General features: G+C 41.8%; 1 protein-coding gene across 1 annotated transcript; it reads right to left on the bottom strand.

Moving 5' to 3' along the window:
• Nucleotides 1-7,302: 7,302 nt before the first annotated feature.
• On the bottom strand, nt 7,303-18,072 carry LOC100957298 (fatty acid desaturase 2-like protein FADS2P1). Its single transcript, XM_012813153.1, is given in 4 exon segments — nt 7,303-7,439; nt 8,743-8,926; nt 12,124-12,243; nt 17,746-18,072. Coding segments are annotated over 4 exon segments (768 nt in total).
• Nucleotides 18,073-20,561: the final 2,489 nt, after the last annotated feature.

The raw sequence follows: 20,561 nt of genomic DNA, 5'->3' as shown, positions 1-20,561 counted from the left end.
GTGGACATTGCAGGCTACAGGGGAAGACAAATTAAGAAATCATACCAATGAATGTACAACTATACACTTGGTGGTTGCTATAGAGCATATCACAATAGGCCAACTTAGCAGAGAAGTGTCCCTGGGATGGTGGGTAAAGCTGAGACATGATATGGTGCTGAGACCTGAAGGGGAGTGGAAGAGTGACCAGGTGAGACAGAGTGAGGAGGGTGACAAAGTGGATCAGACACCGGGATCAGGAGCAAAGACCCCATGGCAGACGAGTGTGGAGGCCTGAACAGAGCCCATGGGCTGCAGCAGGGGGAGCGAGGGCCAGAGCAGTAGGAAGTGGGGCAGTCTCAGGTTTGGACTTTATTCCAAGAGGATGAGAATCCACTGGAGAGTGTGGACGGGGCTGTCATATAACTCCTGGAGTCAGTTAGCGTAAAGGGGCAGGGTCTTGGCCTGCTAAGCCACCTTCATTCACAGAGCTGAGCCCATGGTGGGAAGAGCAGAGATAAGATGACCTGTGGGAGAGGACATCTACATTCCAACTCAGTGCCTCGTGTCTGGGGAGCTGTGAGTCAGCAGGCCTTGGTTTCCTTCCTCTGGGAAGTGTGTTGAACGGGCAACAGAAATACAGTAAGTGCCTCAGCAAGTGCAAATACCAGGTGAGATGGTACATTCAGAAAAATGATGATTTTTATTGACAAGTAACCCACTAAGCAAATTAAAGTTTTAATAATAGTTAAATTATTATAGATAAATAATTATCAATAAATTTTCCATTTCACTCAGCCCCTTTTTTTCTTGCATGATCCTCAGCTTTCTCTTTACTATTCTCTTGGCACTCTTAATAGCATTTCTTTCTTTTTTTTTTTTTTCAACTTGAGAAAAGTCCCTTCTTAATAGCATTTCTACGTGAGTATGAATCTTTAAACAACCAAAACATTGTTTAAGAGCCCTCAAGTGAAGAAATAAAAACAAGGTACTCCCACGTCCTTTTTGTCAGTCTGGCCAATGGCCTCTGGTGTTTCCTGGCTTCTTATTTACAGGGACAACCTTCAGGGAAGAGGTCCTCAGGTGTCCTTGATATTCACATTCCCAGCACACTCAGGGATGCCTGTGGGGTAATTAATTCCCAGAATAGCAGGGAAGAATCCTTGCTCATCCATGTGCTCCCTTTAGAGATGCATCTACGTGTGAATATCATGTTTCATAGTAAGCCTCTTTCCAGAGGGCTGTGGATTTCTTCAAAGCCATGTAGGAACAGTAAGTAAAATCATCAGGAGGGGAGACTGTAATGTAAATGGGGCTGCTCCCTGGAATTTGGTGCTCTGTCCAGTTTGGGGCAATGTTATCATTCCCAGATATAGCTGACAAATGTCCCTCTCTGTTTACTGGGGATAGGGGAGGAGGTCGAATACACTGAATTGCTTTCAGCAGGTGATTTCACCTTTCCTTTGTGGAGGAGATTGAGCATTTTACCAATTTCGTTCTCTTCTGTGCCCATGCACCTGTACACCGACCCATCCTGTACTCACCTACCTGCCCTATTTTATAAGGTGGAAGATACTTTTCTGGGCTCTAGGGATATAGTAATGACTAGGAGAGATGTGCATTCTGTCCTCTTCATCTAGCTTGAGAGACATGTTATTAAATAATTTGTTACCCCATATGTTATTTGAAAGTGATTATGATAAAGGCCACAGTGGTAGAGAAGCAGGTGCTATAAGAGCATATGATGGGTTTAGTCCTGGGGGGTCAGAGAAGCCTGACATGTGGAAAAGGCATTTGGGATGAGGCTTGGAGAGTGGCTGGGAATCACCCACAGAAACCTCAAATTCTTGGGCTTGAGCAATCATCTTGCCTTAGTCTTCTGAGTAGCTGGGGCTATAGGTGTGTGCCACTACACCTGGCTAATTTTTAGTACAAACGGGATCTCATTCTTGCTCAGGCTAGGCTCAAACTCCTGAGTTCAAGTAATCCCACTGTCTTGGCCTCCCAGACTTCTAGGATTATGAGTGTGATTCACTGTGCCCAGAAAGACCACTAGCTGTGAATTTGACTATCACAATCAATATTCTCTAGGAAATTGTATGTGAACCCTGAAGGATGAACGTAGATTCGGTTCCTATGACTTCACTTACTCAGTCATTCCAGTCTGATCCTCATGTTTATGTCCCACTGGACCCTGAAGGTATCTACATTTGTAGCACTGGCCAAGAGTATTTGGTAGTCCCTCCCACCACGTAAGTTCTAAAGCATGTACAAAGCTCTGACGGGGACAGAAAAGCAAATAACACACAACCTTGGCTTTGCAAACCTTGAAATTTAGTGGAGGAGTAAGTAAGACATTTTCAGTAAGAAGTTTCTAGAAGGCATGATAAATATTATTTTTGTTATTAGTATAACTGTTTGATCCCTCTATAGTGTTGTGTCCAGGCTGGGCATACAGGCGCCCCTCAATAAATCATTTTGGGTGAATGATTCACAAGCCAGCGAACAGTCTGGGGACTGGTAGCTCAGAAAAACAAAAGACATTATGTTCTTACTGGGGAATATCTCCAAATGCCTTCAGCATGGGGTTGTTCACATACCGCAGTCTGTGCTTGGCACACAATGACCTCATCAGAGGTGCCACTTTGTGGTAATTATGACGCGGCATTGTGGGGAACAGACTAGGGAAACAGGTGGGAAATACAAAAAGTTAGACTGGAAGAGAAGCCCAAGGGAGCTTTGTTTCCTCTATTACCAAATACAATTATTAATATAATAGCAGTAGAGACCCAACTTTGACCTTGAACAATAGTTCTGTTCTGGGGAGTTCAAAAACTCTTGCTAAAATACTCTAATCTTATCTCATAGTACCTCTGCAAGCCACATGCATTGTGTAATAATGTGGGAAGTATTGCTCCATAGAATATGTTTATGTTTGGCCATGCTAAATGAAGTTATGGGTTATCTATCATTTTGAATTATCTAGGAGCGCTAAAGATATCCCATCTTCTATCTCTGTTTTCATCTGTCTCTCTTTTTCTAACTCCTGTTCTGTGAATAGAAATGTATTCAGTAAGTTCTTGTAGTGGAAATGTCTGAGAATGGGAATAGGAAGTGAGGTGGTAGTCACTTCTTATCCAAAAGTTTCCACTAGTCAGCCCAGTGACTTTCTTGGATTTTAAACTTCCTCTATGATAAACTATGAATAATAATCCTTTCTTGTTTTGCTGAGGTTCTGGAGGACTAACATGAAAATAAGTGTGTGACCAGGAGAAAGATCTCTTCTCTTCTCTGACTATTCTGTATATGGTTAGATAAAAAGCTTCTCCTTGAATATTCTAAAGAGATTGGCTTTCCATCTGTCATCATTTTCTCTTTTTGTTGCAAGCTACTGCTCTCTCATCATGACAATTTCTATTTCCCACTGGTGCTTGATGTGGAAGGTTACGTGTCCAGTGAACCTGTCATTGAAAAAGGACTGTTCAATATTACAGATGGCCAAGACCTGCAAAGAAAAAGCTTACATTAGATACGATACTTGAATTTCCTGAGCCTGTCCCCACTGCTGGGTCATGGAATGACTCATTGAACAGAGGCTCTCATAGCTTATAAAGAAATAATTCCCTGATCCAGAAATATAACCTCAGGCTAAAACAACTCCTGACAATGAAAATCATAAGAGCCTGTTAAAAGATGTTTTTCATCCTTCTCTTATTGGCTCATTTGGAAAAAAAAATCAAATCTGCAGATAGTTGGGCAGAGATTATTATTCCTATTTTACATATAAAGAAATTTCAGCTCTAAGACTTTAATTAGTTCTGGAGAAAAAAGTGGCCCCAGGTTACCCACTTAAATGAATATTTGAAACAATCATAACTACCTACAGTAACTGGTAATATGAGAGACAAGTTTTGACTCAGGGTAGTTTAGGCAGAAGATCATAACAGATAAAGCTTTGGGCAGTGGTCGGTATAGTTATGGGTATGATGTAAAGTGTTAGCTCCCTCCTGACTCCTCAAGCTGGAAGCTTGAGACAAAGGAGAGAATAATTCGCGGGCAAGTGAGGACTATAAGGTCATGCCCAATAGGCTGCCCCAAATTTTGAAAAGGAGCCACCCTAAGTCATTGTTCCTTTCCAGGTTGGGTCTTTTCCCAATACAGTAGAAAGAACCCAGGCTTTGGACTAAAACCAACCTGAATTTAAATCCCTGCTTGACATCTATTTAGAAGTGTGAACTTGGGCAATTCCCTCATCTCTGAAATTGATGAGGTGTCTGAGAGGATTACAGGAAATAACATGTTTTACGTCTTTTCTCCCACCAAACTGAAATGTTTTAGCACATAGTCATGGAATGAGGATAGGCCAGAGTTTTCAGGAGGATCATGATTTCAATATTCTGTCCCATTATCCCTGTAATGTGATTTGATTCTTATGGCTTTTAAAATACCCTGGGGGATAAATAAATAGGCTATGGGGAATCCATTTGAATTTTAGTATTACACAAAAGTACAGAATGTATACAGATGTTTCATGGTTTGTTTTCAGAAGGGTTCTTTTGTTGTGCAAAGACCAGAACATATGTATTTTTAAGCAGCTGGTAAATGGAATACCCCCAAGAATCTCTATCTGTTCCTTTTATGGAAAAAGAAAGAAAAGAGGTCATTTATATGGAGTAAGTAATTTATTTAAGTTTGAAATTTAAAATTACAATGCATGTATACAGTGGTGATTTTGCTCTTTAGATTATAGTTTTTTTTGACTTATCTTCCCCGTAAGTAATATTGTCTCCTGAACATTGTCTAAGTCCATCTTTTTTCTCATGAATCTCTGGTTTTGCCTGCAAAAAGGCAGCATATTTGACTTGATTTTAAAAGACATTTTCTGTTTTCTCATTTTTGCTTGTGAGTCCAGGAAGGTTACAGTTATTAAAACTACTGTCAATTTTTATTAGAAAGAAAATTTATGTATAAAGAACTGTGTACAAATTTGGGGCAATGGGATAGCACTGACTTAAAAATGCCCCCTGGAGTGGGGCTGATCTGAAATATTCCACACACTGGCACCAAATCAGCTTCCACTTACTCTCCGGCATGGAAGTCTCACCTTTCATCTGACTCCTCAGAAAAGAGCTTGGAAACTGGGAAGGCTCATTACCTCCCCTGGGAAGGCTCAAGGACATGATAAAAACACCTGCCTTTACTTTGTGGCATTTCTGAGTGCATGGGGAAACACTTCTCCCATCTAACACTGGTGGATAAAGGGTCCAACCGGGTGAGTACAAGAATTTTCTGGTTAAATGGAACTTGCCACATAAAATGACAATTTATCATTCATTCTTAGCATTTCGAGGGACAGACGTGTCTCTAATATGGATCCAAATCCAAATCTGTGCTACATAATTTACTGAAGCCTCAGTGTGCTCAGGGGGAGAGAGCGTGGGTCAGAACAGGTGCTTCCAAGCATGTTCCTCCTCGGTGCTGTTGTGACTTGTGGTCTACTTCCTGTCTCCCTGATACCATCACTGTTAAATATTTGTCTTAATGATTCTGGGCCCTCATTTTGATTATGGAAGACTGTTTCTACTACTTTTAGTAACAGCTAATCATTACTGGGCATTTCCCGTTGGCCAGGCACTGTGTTAAGCTTGATATAGGGTGTTGTATAAGATCCTGACAACATCTCTACCATATTCCTATTCTCATTTTCTGGTTGAAGAAACTGAGATTCAAGTTACATTAAGAAACTTGTTTGATGTGATCCAGCTAATGAGTGGCTGAGCTCCCACAGAAGGCAGGTCTGCTGTTAAAGTAACAGTTGTCATTCTGGTTGCAGGTTAGAATCACCTTGGGGAGATTTTAAAACGATGCTGGCATCTACTTGGCAGCTCATGGCCTAGATACAGTAGAACCTCTGAAAGTTGACCACCCAAAGGACTATAACAAACTGGCCAACATACAGAGGTAGTGAACGTAAGGAAGCAGGCCTACTGTACTGATATGTACATGTGGCGCATTTCCAGTCCATGAAAATTAGGTCAATTTAAGGAGGTGGCCAATGTAGGGACATAGTCAACTATGGAGGTTCTGGTGTAGTTAAGCCCCTTTGAACATCAGTCTCAACTGAAAATAGGGGTGCTATAATCCTCACCTTGTGAGGCTTACATGAGACAACAGCTCAATAGTGTTAGACTGAACCCGGCAGGCGGCAGGCTGTCCTCTGATGTGAGTCCCATCTGCCTTTGCTCACCGTTTCCTGGAAGTAATTACTGCTCATGACTCTCTGAGGGCCTGACCCAGCATTCTCTTCTCCTTTTATTAATGGGCACTTTCAAGTCATTAGACTTAGTGGAGCCAGACAACCAGAAAGGTGTACAAGCAAAAAATTTCTTTGTTAAGGAAGAACAAATGTGCTTTCATTCAGTTTGTGAAGAGAGCCTTGTTTGAATTCACAGCTTTAGTGGAAGGCTCCGGGCCTCCCTTAAAGGCCAGATGACAGAGTCACTAAATCCCAGGGTTCTAGAAGTGCAGAGATTTAGTTTAACTCTTAACATTACAGATGAGAATATTGAGGGCCCAGAGGTAGAATTTGATTTACTAGAGGTCACACAGTGAGTGTTGCTAGAGCTGAGGCTGGAAGCTGCTCATAAGTCCTATTTGCTCATTACCCACTCAACAATGCCTGTGGAAGGCCTACTAAGTGCCAGGCACTCTCCTAGGTGCATAGGAGAGAGTGTGTGCTTTCTAGAGCTTCCTAGCTTACAGCGCGTGGCCAAGACCAGCTGCCATTGCCTTATCTCCATTTCGCAGCAATCCGAGCTTTGTAACCATCTGCCTTTCCCTGGCTACTCCTTCTCTAGCTCTTCACTTTTATCTGTTCTCTTGCATCTTTCACTTTATTTCTTCATAGCTCCACTCTCCTGGGACTAATCAGGCCTATTGGATTCTCCTAACTTCCCAGTAATTAGTGTTCAAACTTCCTCCAGAAATATTCACATTCATGATTTCAGAGTGCACATCTTCATTTTTAAAGCCACAAACTTTCTTCTGCAAATGATTCCTTAGGGTAATCAACTGCCAGGGATTTGGGACAAATTGTCTATCAGGGTAATTAAAAATTCTCATTTTAATGCATGTTTTATAACACTATATTACATGTTAGTATATAAATATTATCTACACTATTAATACATACATTTTAAATATTAGTGTAAATAAGTGTAAAAATATTATCTACACTTATTAGTGGGTTACCATAAACATTTTTTTACTGGTGTGATTGCATAGTCAAACAAATGCGGAAACTACTGCCTAACTGATTGACATTCAAGAATCCCCATCAGACTCCTTGACATTCTGTACCTTGAGATGGCCCATCACAAATTTGTGCAACAGATGGTTCCACTTGGACTTCTTAAATGTAGAACAGTGCCCTTTATCATGCTGCAAAGTGCACACTGAACCTAGGAGAGACGAGGTTGTTAAAGGTGTTGGGAACTCAAGACGAAAGAAATAAATGAACCTGACAGCAGATGCTAGAGGCATGTTGAGAATACGGGGTGATCTGGTCTGACCTCATGCCAGGCTTCTCTTTTCTCCATGTCTTGTTTTTCTAACCTCTATGCCTTAGCACAGGCTGTTCTCTCAGCTTGGAATGCTCTCCTTGCCTCTGTCAACATTTTCTAATATGGAGGGGAACCGGCATGAACTTTGGAGTCAGACAGATTTGGATTCTGAACTGTTCTTTAGCTCTTATGAACTTTGTGATTCTGGACAGGTTACTTGGTAACTGTGACCTTCAGTTCATCATCTGATAAACAGGGGCACTCATACCTGCCTCATGGGCTGTTGTGCAACTCATGTACATATAAAGTTCCCAGCTTATGCTGAGCACCAAAAAACCATTGAATTCCGGAAGTCCCTTTTTACAAGAAATAAAGCAAGATGGTTGTTCATGAAAAAACTTAACACGCAAAATTATGGAACTTGGAAATGCTTTGCTGTTAATTCTCTACAAAACCTTCCCTACTTGTTCCGATGAGTATTAATTGTTCCTTTCTACTCCAAGAGCACATGCTTGTTCCTCTCATCGGCATTAGCACCATTCTGTCATGCAGAATGCTTAGCTGTTTGAATGAGTATCTTTCCACTAGATGACTCCTTTCTCCAGAGCAGGGAGTGTGTGAATTTCCCTTCATAGTCACAACACAGTGCTACCTTCATAGAAGCCCACATTCAGAGATTCATACTTAATTCCCCTAGAATTTATCAAATACTCTGCTAAGCATCAGTTTCCGTTTTCATTTACAGAGGACTTATATATGCTTTTTCTTACATAATATGACATAGTCTCTGCCCTTGGAGAATTAATGCTCTGTTGCATTGATGAATGTAGGTTGGTTAATGAATGAAAGATAAAGATGAGTGTTACGTGGCCAATGACAGAATTTTAGTTACTAAAATTCTGAGAATAAAATGGGAGCAAACAGTGACAACTGTCATTAATTAAACATTTGCCATAAGCCTGGCCTGTGCTGGGCATTTCACACATTAGTCTTGGTCCTCCTGAGAGTAATTCCACATTCATTATTATCCTCATTTTGCAGATGAGGGAACTGGTGCCCACTGAAGTTTGCTGACTTGCCATGAGTGTCTAATGTGGGTGAGGGGCTTGTCAAGAAACAAGAGGGCAGCTGGCACAACCTAAAGAGGGAAGAAAAAACTGAGCCATCCTGTGAGGACACTGCCTGGGCTCAGGATATCTGCTTACCTGAGAAATTGTGAGAAGAAAGGAAATGAGTATTGTAACACGCCAGCCACTGCCAAACTGATACAGGATTAGCCAAGCCAGGACTTCCAAAGTGAGGACCCGGGCTAAGTGAAGGAAGAAGACCCCCAGGTTGGCATCTAGCCTCTAATTCTTCTGCAATTCTTGGAAATCTGAAATCAACTGGAACTGTGAAGTAAGTGTTTCAAAAAAAATTAGTTCATTTAGGGAAAAGGGAATAGAAATTAATATCATTACTATTTTATTTTATTAGTTTAGTGATAAATTTATTTTGTTAGTAGAATTTTATTAATATGAATAAATTTAATTGTATAGAGTTAAAAACAAAGAACCCCAATGAATCAGTGAACAAAATCTTTGAAATAAAAATGAACATTTCTTTTTCCTGGTGAAAGATGATTAGTGACTTGTAAACTGTCCCCACACTGCTATGGAACTTGGAATTAGTTTTTCTAGAGGAGGAGGAAGCAGAGGATGCCTCGGTGGATGGCTACATGAGCCTCCCGGTTGCTTTTTAAGCCATCAGTATTATTTTAGGTGTTGACTAAGCTCTGGTTTTGCTTTGGAGAACTTGGTCTTCTAGATGGATCTGTGTTACCATAGTTACTGGTATAGTTTACAAAGTGCTTCCAAGCCAGTTTTTTAATGTGTACAAAGGGCTCTTTTATAGAAGATAGTGAACATAGTAGAATATAATTCATTCAGATTAGCTCTAAGGATGAATTTTTAAAATTAAATCATAGCTGTGTACATTAATGAAATCATGGGTGCAATGTGCTGGTTTTATATACAGTTTGAAATGTTTTCATCAAACTGGTTAACATAGCCTTCACGGCATTTTCCTAGTTATTGTGTTAAGACGTTTATATTCTACACCTGGTAAATTTCACACGTACCCTTGCAAGATGCACCGTAGGTGTGGTCCCACCAATTACTCTCCCTCTACCCATCCTTTTTTGAGAGCTGCTCAGTAAATCTCTAGAACAAGGCAGCATCTCCAGGGGTGCTGGTGAGCGTCTGCTGGGCAGAATGGTCCTGTATGCCGTGTGCACATCCCTGTGTGCTTGTGCACAGAGTTAACATTGGCCCATAATCCTGTCACAGTCTTTTGTGGAGTACGCAAGGTTGGAAAGAAATACCTCTTGGCTTATTGATTATATTGGATTTGAAACCAAGCAGTTGAGAAGGTGAGCAGGGTATGAGAAAGACAGCAGGGCTGCACAGATGTAAGAAGGGAGGAAGTCAGAAATAAAAGAACAGTGAAAATAATTCTAGATGTCAAAACGGTTATTTCAAAATTCACTGGTAAAACTTTTATTTTAATTTATTTCGAAAAAGATACAGTCTTTTGCTGGAGTGCAGTGCCCTGATCTTAGCTTACTGTGGCTTTGACCTCCTGGGCTCCACCGATCATCCTGTGTGGCCTCCTAAAGTGCTGAGATTTCAGGCATGCCCCAGCACACCCAGCATGAAGCAACTTTTAAAGGAGCTGCTGCCTGAATAATTTCCTGTACCAAGACCCCATAAACTTTGGAATGCTTGTGGCCATAGATAATTTTAATAATTTGACAATTTTAATTGGTATTATCCAGGCTGATAATATCAGCCAATCCATTTATTGTGGAGTGAGGGTCACTGAAACCCAGAAGAGTGACTGGCCTGAAGTCACCAGCAAGTCAGTGACAGATGTTGGACCCAAACCCACACTTATCACCCAGTTTTATGCTCAAACACCAATTTTCTATACATACTGATTTAAGTATCCACATAGATGTATAAAAGAAAATTTATAGTAGATCTTTAACCGTGGAGACCAATAATCCTTTATCTAGTGACTATCTTCTATCTCTCAGCCATTAGGGGAATTTTCTTTTTCTACTTCTTTTTTAGTTGTTGCAGTTTTGGCCGGGGCCAAGTTTGAACCTGCCACCTCAGGTATATGGGGCTGGTACCCTACTCTTTGAGCCACTGGCATAGCCTGAATTTCCTTTTTCTAAATGAATCTTTTCGATAAAGCAATAGTGTCATCTTCCCCTTTTAACCTAAGTCCACTGAACCCAAACGATGGAGATGTATCTGGAAATTTGTTAATTACTAGCTCCACCATTGGGTTCATGATAATGATAACATTTATATTTGATCAAGAATTTTCAATGTTTCAGATACTGCTATAAACACTTTACATGGCTTGACTTCTTTCAATCATTTTTACAGTAACTATTTTGAGGTTGGTTCTACTGGAGCTATTTTATAGGGCAAGAAACTGAGCCCCACAGCGGTTGGGCACTTGCACAACTTGATAATGGCAGGGTTGGGTTGTGAGTTCAGGCCGTCCACCCTCAGAGCCTACTCTTCTCTATGGAACTGTGCTGTGGGATGCACGTGGGCCTGCAGAACAAGCCTGTGCATCAGGTCCAGATTTACAAGTAACCAGGAGGAGCCTGGTCCTCCAAGGAGCCATCTCTGTGAGCCTGTCTCCTGAATAAAATCTTTATTCTCTCTGCTTCATTGTGGTGTGTGAATCAGTGTTTTGTGCAAATTATTTGAAAAGAATTAAGAATCAGATAAAGGTAAACTGTAACAAAAATAAATGGCAAAGAATTGAGTTGTTTCATGTTAAGTAAAATCCCTTTAAGCTTTATGAAAATCTGTCCTGGTGAGTTCTTAGTTTCATAGTGACCTTGTATCTGAGATGACAATAATTCATGTGTAGGTACGATAATGAAGAAAGAATGGCATTTATCTTTTGGAATACTCAGGGATTGGGGCCATAAAGAAATGTTTTGGAGGCTTAGCTCTTTGATATACAAGCTGTGGGAATTTCTGAAAGTAATTTATTCTTCCCGAATGATAATTTCCCCACGTGTAAAATGGGCTGCAGTAAATGATAATTTCTCCACATGTAAAATGAGGAGACATTTACATCTTTTACTCAACAGCTATTTGTGGGGCTCCGACCACATGTCTGATCCCATGCAGGGTCCTGAGAACACGGCAGTAAGCAAGATGGACAGATTCTCTGCTCTCATGGAGCTTAGCTGAGCAGGGAACATGGACATGGACATAAAACACATCATTATAAGTCATCTCTGAAAAGAAATGTATGTAAGTTGCCTGGTAGGAGGTAGGTACTTAAGAAGTGTCATTAATCCTTGATGCAAGGCCAAGACTGCCCTTCTTTTGTTTCATAGAAAATTTAAGAGTTCTGAGGTAAAAAGAGAAAGATACTATTTAGAAATACATGGAATCCATCTATTTAAACTGCTGTGGGCCTACCCAGGCACAGTGGTTTGTTTCTCACAGAAAACAGTAAATTGGCCTTGAAATATACCTTATCTTCCACTTCTGGATCCTGGTACCTCACTCAGGTTTTTGTTTCTCTCCTGGCTGGGCTCTCCTGCAGCAAGCTCTCCAAAGAGCAGTGGTTTAAGGTACAACTGCACAAGGTCAAGGTCCAGGTGTACAGCCCTGAAGGCATCCTGTGAATCAGAGAGACCTATCAGAGCCTTAAAAGAGATGTGCTTATCTACAGACTGGTCCCCCTTCCTGTCTCATCCTATGCCCAACCTGGCAATCAGCACAGATATCATCACAGAGGATTTGCTGCTAACTCCAGGCTGATGTTTCAAGTTGACTGGTCTGACTGATCAAAATTACCCTTAGAGCCCCTCTATGGAAGTCTCATGTGAGATACCACCAACTGTGCATACTGCTTCTTTAGGCATGAGTAATGTGGCTAGGTTATCCTGGAGCACTGTTGGTTTGCTGAGAACCAGAAGAAATAGTTGGCCTTGACGAGTCTTTAAAGTCCAACATATGTCTGGGTGCAGAAGTTGCTCATGCTATCTCAGGCATGCAGCAATCAAGTTCATCTTCCACTGAGGGCTCCCTCTGGGTTCTTGGCCACAGGCCAGGAGAATGTTATTTTCAGTTATTTCTAAAGAAAGAGAGGTTAAAGTTGACGATGGCTTAAGGCAAAGACACGAGAGCTCATGGGAGCACAGGTCTCGACTCCTGGCTTGTCTGAAGTAGTACACCCTTGGCTAAGTTATCACTCTCACTACCCCCTATAAAAACTTCATGGCAGGTATTCTGCTTAGGGACAAAGCAACACCGACACACAACATGAAGGTGATTAACTGTATTTTTTAAAAATCTCAAATGTGCGTTAACTAGCAATTCCATGGGGCTACAGGGAGCAGCAGTGGTTCTTATGTTTGGAACTGTTCCTCTGTGGCTTATGTGTGGAAGGAAGAGACCCTTTCCTTCCAGGGATTTATTTTAACAGTTTTTGAAAGGAAGAAAGATCTTCAAAAGGGAGATTCTGGACTTTCTGCTATTATGTTTTGGGGATCATTAAAGATTGCTAAAATATAACAAAAGTTGTATGTTGAACATGTGGAAGCCACATGGATTACTCTGGGTGGTGGCTCTGCATACAACGGATTAGGAAAATGGGCCCTGGAGCCATCTTCCTACACCTAGCTGTGTAATTGTGGACAAGTTTCTTAACTCTGGCTTTGGCCATGGAGCCATCTTCTTACACCTAACTGTGTAATTGTGGACAAGTCTCTTAATCTCTGGCTTTGCCATTCACTAACTGTGTAATTGTGGACAAGTCTCTTAACTTGTCTATGGTACTTCTGTGTTCTCTTCCTGAAATGGGTTGATGATAATAGCCACTCAACTCATAAAGTTATTACAATGATTAAATAAGTTAATTAGAAAGTTGAATGGCATAATCTAAGTTTTTGATACACTTCACTTCAGCTATATTTCTTACATGTACACCTCTAGGGATATGAACTCATTAACTATCTTCTCTTCATTGCAACTATTTAGAGATTTCCCCCCTATTCTTTGATGTCTAATGTGGAATGAGCTCTGAATTATTTTAGGGAATAGAATGAATCCTACAGCTTCATATCCTGAGGCAACATTAGATGCACCCAAGAACTATATATAAGCTTGTAAGAAGGTACTTATATAATGAATAAGGTTAATTAGAGGGTGAGTATCAATGCTTCAGATTCACATCACCTAAGGGTCTCTAGAGGCAAAGCCATAAAATGGGCTTTTATCCCAGACACTAGCGTCTGTTCTGCTTCTGCACACTTCCTCTGACCCCTTGGGAAATGCTGACTACATGATTTCCAAAGTGTTATTTAAGATTCACATTCTATGATACTAAAGCTTAGTTCTTCTAACCAGGAAGAGAGTGAGTCAGTGATTAGGAGGGTGATTCAAGCGTCTCACGGTGATTCATAATGAAAAATAGCCTTCTGCTTGCTGTTCTGGAGCAGATTAAGATGGAAAACACCCTCATGGATCAAGAATAGCTTAATCTATTGCAATTTCATCATACTCTGCAAAGCTACCTAGAGCTCTGGAATGATGTACTGACAATAATTGCCTTCTGGTTTATTTTGTCTTCTGATTACTGGGAAAGTCCACAGGTCTGTGTACTGTGGCACAGAGATGGCAGAGCTACAGTTTTCCAGAATGGGAGGCGTGGGCCTGCCCTGTGGAACTCCTTTGCCTGCATTAATGTGGCAGTACAACAAAGGAGGTTAGTGACTCTTAGAATATTCTGTTTAAAAATTTTTTTTTTTTTAAAATTTCAGACTAGTAGAAGGGTACACATGTCTTGGTTACATAGTTTATTTTGTACATTTCAGGTCAAAGTTATAAGCGTGCATTTTAGCCAGAGATTTTCTAACAGATCTGGATACTAAGTTATGATGGTTTCTTCTTGAAAGGTCTGCAATAATGAGCCTGTTCCTAACATTCTTAGATGAGTATATTCTTGCTGAGGGATGCAGAGAGGGTAAAGTGAAAGGGGAGGGACTTGTTCCAGGGTTTATAAAGTGTGTCCTGTGTACAGGTACTCACAGTCATCGTCTCAGTTCTGTGAGCTTCCATCACTTCTGTTGTACAAATAAAGACACCGAGTCTCAGAGAGGAGGAAAATTATGCCCCAAATTGCCACAGACAATATCAGAGCCAGGATTTAAACTCAAGGCTATGCAACTCTAAAGCCACAAAGCCCTAAAAGTCCATTTCAACCGTAACATATATAATTCTTATTCTGAAAAGGCCTCTAAAGAAGGAAGAGTAAAAGAGATTGTTCTATGATGATGCTAAAATTAATATGTAGTTGCCTGGCAGATGGCAATGGTGTTCCGCACCTTAGGTGTTACTCATATAAAGCACTTTGCCTTTGGCTCCAACCTCACTCCCCAGACTCACATTCTCCATTCCCTTCACGCACCACATTCTCCACTGGAGCCTCCACAGTCCATGTGCATTCCACACCCTTCGGTGGTTCTGAAGTTATACACCTGCTATTCCTTTGCCTTGATTACCTTATTCCAATTTCTCTTCATAAAACTCCTCTCAGATGTCAAAACCTGTATTAAATATTGCCTCCCATGAATCACTTGGGAAAGTTATTCAGGATTGCTCCTGGTCTCATGTGACACTTTCTTCCTAGAGTTTTACAAATTATGTGTAATGATTTTCTGTACTTGCAACTTCTTGAGTGCAGGTGTACATTTTTTTTCAGACTGGGTCTAGGTATTATTAATGATCATTACAAAACTTATGCCTGCCCCTCTGCCTGGAAAGTGGCGTGGGATCCATGAAGGCCTGATGAATAAGGGAAAAGGTGAATGAGTAGATGGAAACAAGACACTACTGGTAAATATGGAGCCCAGATGCAAAGCAGACCTTTCTTGGGCCCATTGTTCTGGGCTCCTAATACAACTTTTAAAACAACTGACTGCATGAGTGGATGAAATAGTGACCCCATGGGATAGATTCCTTAGGTATCATTATCCACCTTGAATGAGGAAGGTGGAGGCCTGGAAGGAGCTACTATGTAAATAAGAAAAAGGTGAGCCCCTTTGGGCAGGTGCAGCCTGGGGTCCAGGGCTGGCACACAGGGGCTCAACCTGCAAATGCCTCATGAGTTACAAAGTGAGCATTGGAACCCTGGTCATCTGACTTCATGTTCTGGCCTCTGTCACTAGAGAGCATGATGCTTCTCCATCATATCCCCCCTCCTTTTTTTTTTTAACCAATCAGATCATCTCCAAATACAGCCAAGATTTCTAAGCTGGTGGCATAAAAACAGGAAGCAATCATTACGTTTCTGAGGTTATGGAGTTGGTGGTACTAATAATAATTGCTACAATTAAATGAACTTTTACCAAGCATCTAGAATTATGAGTTATATGCATTAGTTCCATTTACCATAAGTCAGTCAGATGGATCATGTCATTCACATTCTGCAGAAGCTGAGGCTGGAGCATTTCAATAACTTTCTCAGGTTCACATCACAATGCTCTGGGTCTGGTACTCTGAGTAGCCAGGGAGTATTGTGGATGCTTCTGGAATCCTCCCATTCTTCTTAAGCCATCTTTCATTGGAGAATCTTTTTCTCTGAACATTTTTTGATTTATTTTCCTGAAGTCTAACATACATAGCTGACCAAGCTTAGAAATTTTTTTTTTTGAGACAGTCCCACTGTGTTGCCCAGGCTAGAGTGCCATGACATCAGCCTAGCTCGCTACAACTTCAAACTCTTGGGCTAAATGATCCTCCTGCCTCAGCCTCTTGAGTAGCTGGGACTACAGGCACCCACTAAGATGCCCTGATAATTTTTCTATTTTTAGTAGAGATGAGATCTCATTTTTGCTCAGGCAGATCAAGAAATCCACACACATCAGTCTCCCAGAATGTCAGGTTACAGGTGTGAGCCACTGTGCCTGTCCAGGATTTTTTTTCTTGACATATTTTAAGGGAGCATGATTATTTGTTCTCCGAAATCTGGTGCTCCTTGTTAGTTATAATTCCATATGACATCAAGGTTTTTTCCTGATTTCTGAGACACAAATCTCCGGCAAATTACAGATTTATCATCTGGGCTGCCTTGAACTGAATGAGGCTGTCAGTAATTTCCAAGGTAGCTGGAGCCTTGTGTCCTTGCCAGCACATCCTCTGAGCTCATTCTGAACTTGTCCTAGAAACACGTGTTTGGTCTGAGGGAGGGGGTGGGATAGGTAGGGGCCCTTCGTGTTTTTCATCTTCTTTTTGTTAGTTTTTCTCCTGTTACTCTTACAGAAATGCTCTTTCCTTTGCTTTATGTACTCTTTTTTCTTTGATTTCTACACAGCGTTTGGAATATTTTTTAAAGGATTTCTAAATGTACTTAAGATTTTGGGAGACCTTCTTATCAAATCTTCAGTGAAAATTTTATTTTTTAAGGACACAGGTATGGAGGGCTTTATGGTCAAAGCAACCAGATATCAAAATGTAGCACCATTGCTTGCTGGCTCAGTGACACATTGTTTACCGCTTTGAACAAAATTTTTTTGATTTGTAATGTGAGAATAATAGTCACCTTCCTCATGCATAGGTCTAAGCAGGGCAATGAATTTGAACATGTCCATAAAAGTGTGTGGTATCACCTCTACCACGCTCAATAAGCTGCAGGATGCAAAAGAGCTTCCTGAGCTCTCAGAGCCTAGGTAATTTTGATGGCCACTGGATGGTTTTCTTTCTTTCTTTTAGATACTCCAATTATAAGAGTCTTAAAGATTTCTAGTTGGGTATAGATGTTCTTCCTTTTATTTCCTCCCGATTTTACTCATTTCTTTGTATTTTTTTTCTTAGAAGACAGTGACTCCACTTCCAACCAAGCAAAACCAAACACTAAGAATGCAAGGAAACCCAGAAGTCAAGAATGCCATACGGCGTTTCCTGTCAATACCTGAACTCATCCCAAACTGGGTGCAGCTAACAGCCAGACCTGCAGGCTGAATTTGCTTCCAAATTCTTGCTACATAGGAATCCTGAAAAATTGGTTTGAGAGGAGATGAGCGATCACGGGGCCTAAACATGTACTTGAACGCTTTTGGGAAGACAGCCAAGACCTCAGCCACTCAGCAGCTTAGGGAGACAAAGAGAGACTTTCTTACCGTGGCGTCTTCCCCCGCATAGTGCTTGAGGACCCGGCGCCCACCTGGGTGCCTGTCTGCCCAGCCAGTTACGCTGTAAACCTTGCGGTCGATGACCAGCCACTGGTCGGCCTCCCGGTTGTGTCTCTGCACCTCCTGCCAGCTGTACGTGTTGAGGCTTCTGCCGGGCACGGCCCGCTTCCCACTGGCCTCCTGCTTCGCACAGACCTCAGCGCCCGCACCTGCGGCTGCGCCTGCTTTCCCGTTTGCCTGCTGCGTCTCACCCAGGTGAGGCTGACCCCTTCCCACAGGGATCCTATTGTCCCCACACTTTTCTTCAAGCTTCATTGTCATTGAATCCCTGGGATTTCTGGGCTGCCTCCTGAAGTTTCTAACCCTTGCCTCTGATTGGACCACAGAATGACGGCTTTTCTGTCCACTGCAGGATGAGCCCTACCCTGGAAACTTGTCTTTAGCCTAAGTCGTCTCTCCACAGACCTGATGGTGAGCCCTTTCCCAGCCTCTCACTGTTCTGTCTGTCCTGAATCTTTTCTGCCCTGGTGGAGGCTGGAGCACCCTCCTCTCTTCCCTTCTCCTCTCCCTGTGTTCTGGTCTCCTGTTTTCAGCATCCTCCTTCACCATTAAATGTCCCTCAGTGAAGAGCAGGGGCCAGTCACAGCCTGGGCTAACTGTCCCGCCCTGAGGGAGGAGGGACTAAGCTGTGGCCTCTGAGGTTCTCCTGCACTGGCTGGGGTGGGCAGACTCCACTGGCTCTCTGACCCGCCTCCGAGTGAAGACATTCAGGTGTGTGTTCAACATGTGAGTAAAAGCTTGCAGAATCTCCAGGATGATGCTGAAGCTTGGTAGACTTGAGAAATGTTTTATTGACAGCTTTTATTTTTCCCAAGGGCTTTTAAATTTTTTAACTTTTTTTTAAAAGAAAGCTTTGGGTTTCATTTTACTTGAAAAGGATCAACATAAGTTAGTTTTCTCTCTTTTTGTTTCCTTTTCAAAGCTGATAATCAGAGAAGGTAGGTCTCTAGCCCTAAGTCACACAGCAAGGGAGTAGAAAATGGGGTCACCTCTCTCTACCTTTCTTATGTGGTTCTTATAAGGAGTGAGAAAATCCATTTACTTCAATACCTGGCACAATGAAAAAACAAACCACTAAAAGTAGTTTCGTATAGCAGAATGATCAACAGCCATGAGGGTGGTCACCTCAGAATGAAGATGAGACATCATCTATAATTTCTTACCCCTGGTACCCCAAGATTCTTGAACCATAATAGGGCAAGAGATAGGAACAAAAATGCCTAATTTAGCACATTTTTGCCAATAGTTGGAATCTGGAAATAGATGTAATATAATTTGGAAGAAATACTAAACATACTTACTTGGGCAGGCAGTAAAGGTGAGTTTTTCAGTGAATTTAGAACACAAATGTGTGGGAATAGTGGAAGGATCTGGAAGAAGTGAGATAAATAAAGAACAAGGTGGTTTAGAAAGTTATGGCTATCGAGTTCAGAATCTCACCCCCCCCCCAAAAAATAAACTTGAACTATTTTCAAAACTAATTTTTAGTCATACTGACATGGTCACTTTGGTTTTATTTTTCTTTAAACCCCTCCCTATTTATTGAGGTATAATTTATATTGAGGTGTAACTATAGAAACAATTTGACACACACTAAACCACACACATTAAAGTTTATAATCTGACACATGTATACACCTGTGGAGCCATGACCACCACAGTGACGACAGTGACCATGCCATTGACTCCAAAGTTCCTCTGCTTCTTTTAGAAATAACCTTACTTGTCCTCCTCAACCCTGTTAGATTATCTTTGAGAATTTACACTGTCATTAAAAGTTTCATTAACTGTTTAATACATTAGGGGCGATCTGTAGCATCTTCCAGAAATATCTGATTTCCCTGCGATCAGATCATCTTTTTGTGTGTGTGTGTGTCTCTTTTTTTTTTTTTCTTTTTTTTTATTGAACGGTAACTATGTACATCAATGCAATTCTGGAGTACAGAGGGGTGGGCAGGGAAAGGGGAGCAGAGGACTCCTTTGCAGTAGCCCACTGGAAGGCTTGGCATTAGCAAGCCGATCTGGGCCTTCCTGGTGTGGGAGCCCAGAGCGCGGAACTCTGCCGCTGCTGTCCACGGGACACACGTGGCTCTAGCAAACAGTTCTGGGCCCACCCAACATGGGTATCTGGAGGGGAACTCCTCTGCCACCACCCACGGAGCACACACGGTGCTAGCAAGTCATCTGGGCCCTCCAGACACGGAAGCCCAGAGCAGGGAACTCCTCTGCCTCTGCAGGCAGGATGCACGTGACTCTAGTAAACAGTTCTGGGCCCACCCGGAACAGTAGACTCTGCCACCGCCAGCAGGCCATGCGTGGCTCTACCAGGCAGTTCTGGGCCCGCCCAGCACTGGTGCCTGGAGTGGGAAACTCCTCTGCTGATCAGATCATCTTTAGGCAATAAGTCTTCTCCTCTTGACCATAGACAGACATACTTCTGAATTTTCCCTTCCTGACACAGAGATTAAGTGTCCATGGATACCATAGTGTTTAATTACATTCCTCTCCTGAGAATGTATTATGTGCCAGACAATTCCTGGATGATACAGGAGGAAGGACTAGGGTGTGCTCTTTCCTCACCTGTGGTTTGCGTCTGCTGATCTCTTGCATTTCTGTGCTTATATCATTTGCCAGGAACTAAAACATGCCACAAGGATGCCACTGTGCCTTTGCTTGGGTGGCTTCTTTTGCTGGAATGTTCCATACCATCCTGCCTTCCCACAGAACTGCTTGTTCAACCTTCA

This window comes from Otolemur garnettii, unplaced genomic scaffold, assembly GCF_000181295.1.
Source record: "Otolemur garnettii isolate 467f Iridium unplaced genomic scaffold, OtoGar3 scaffold00247, whole genome shotgun sequence".
NCBI lineage: Eukaryota > Metazoa > Chordata > Mammalia > Primates > Galagidae > Otolemur > Otolemur garnettii.
The sequence above is the reverse complement of the archived record's forward strand: the minus strand, read 5'-3'. Positions and strand labels throughout refer to the sequence as shown.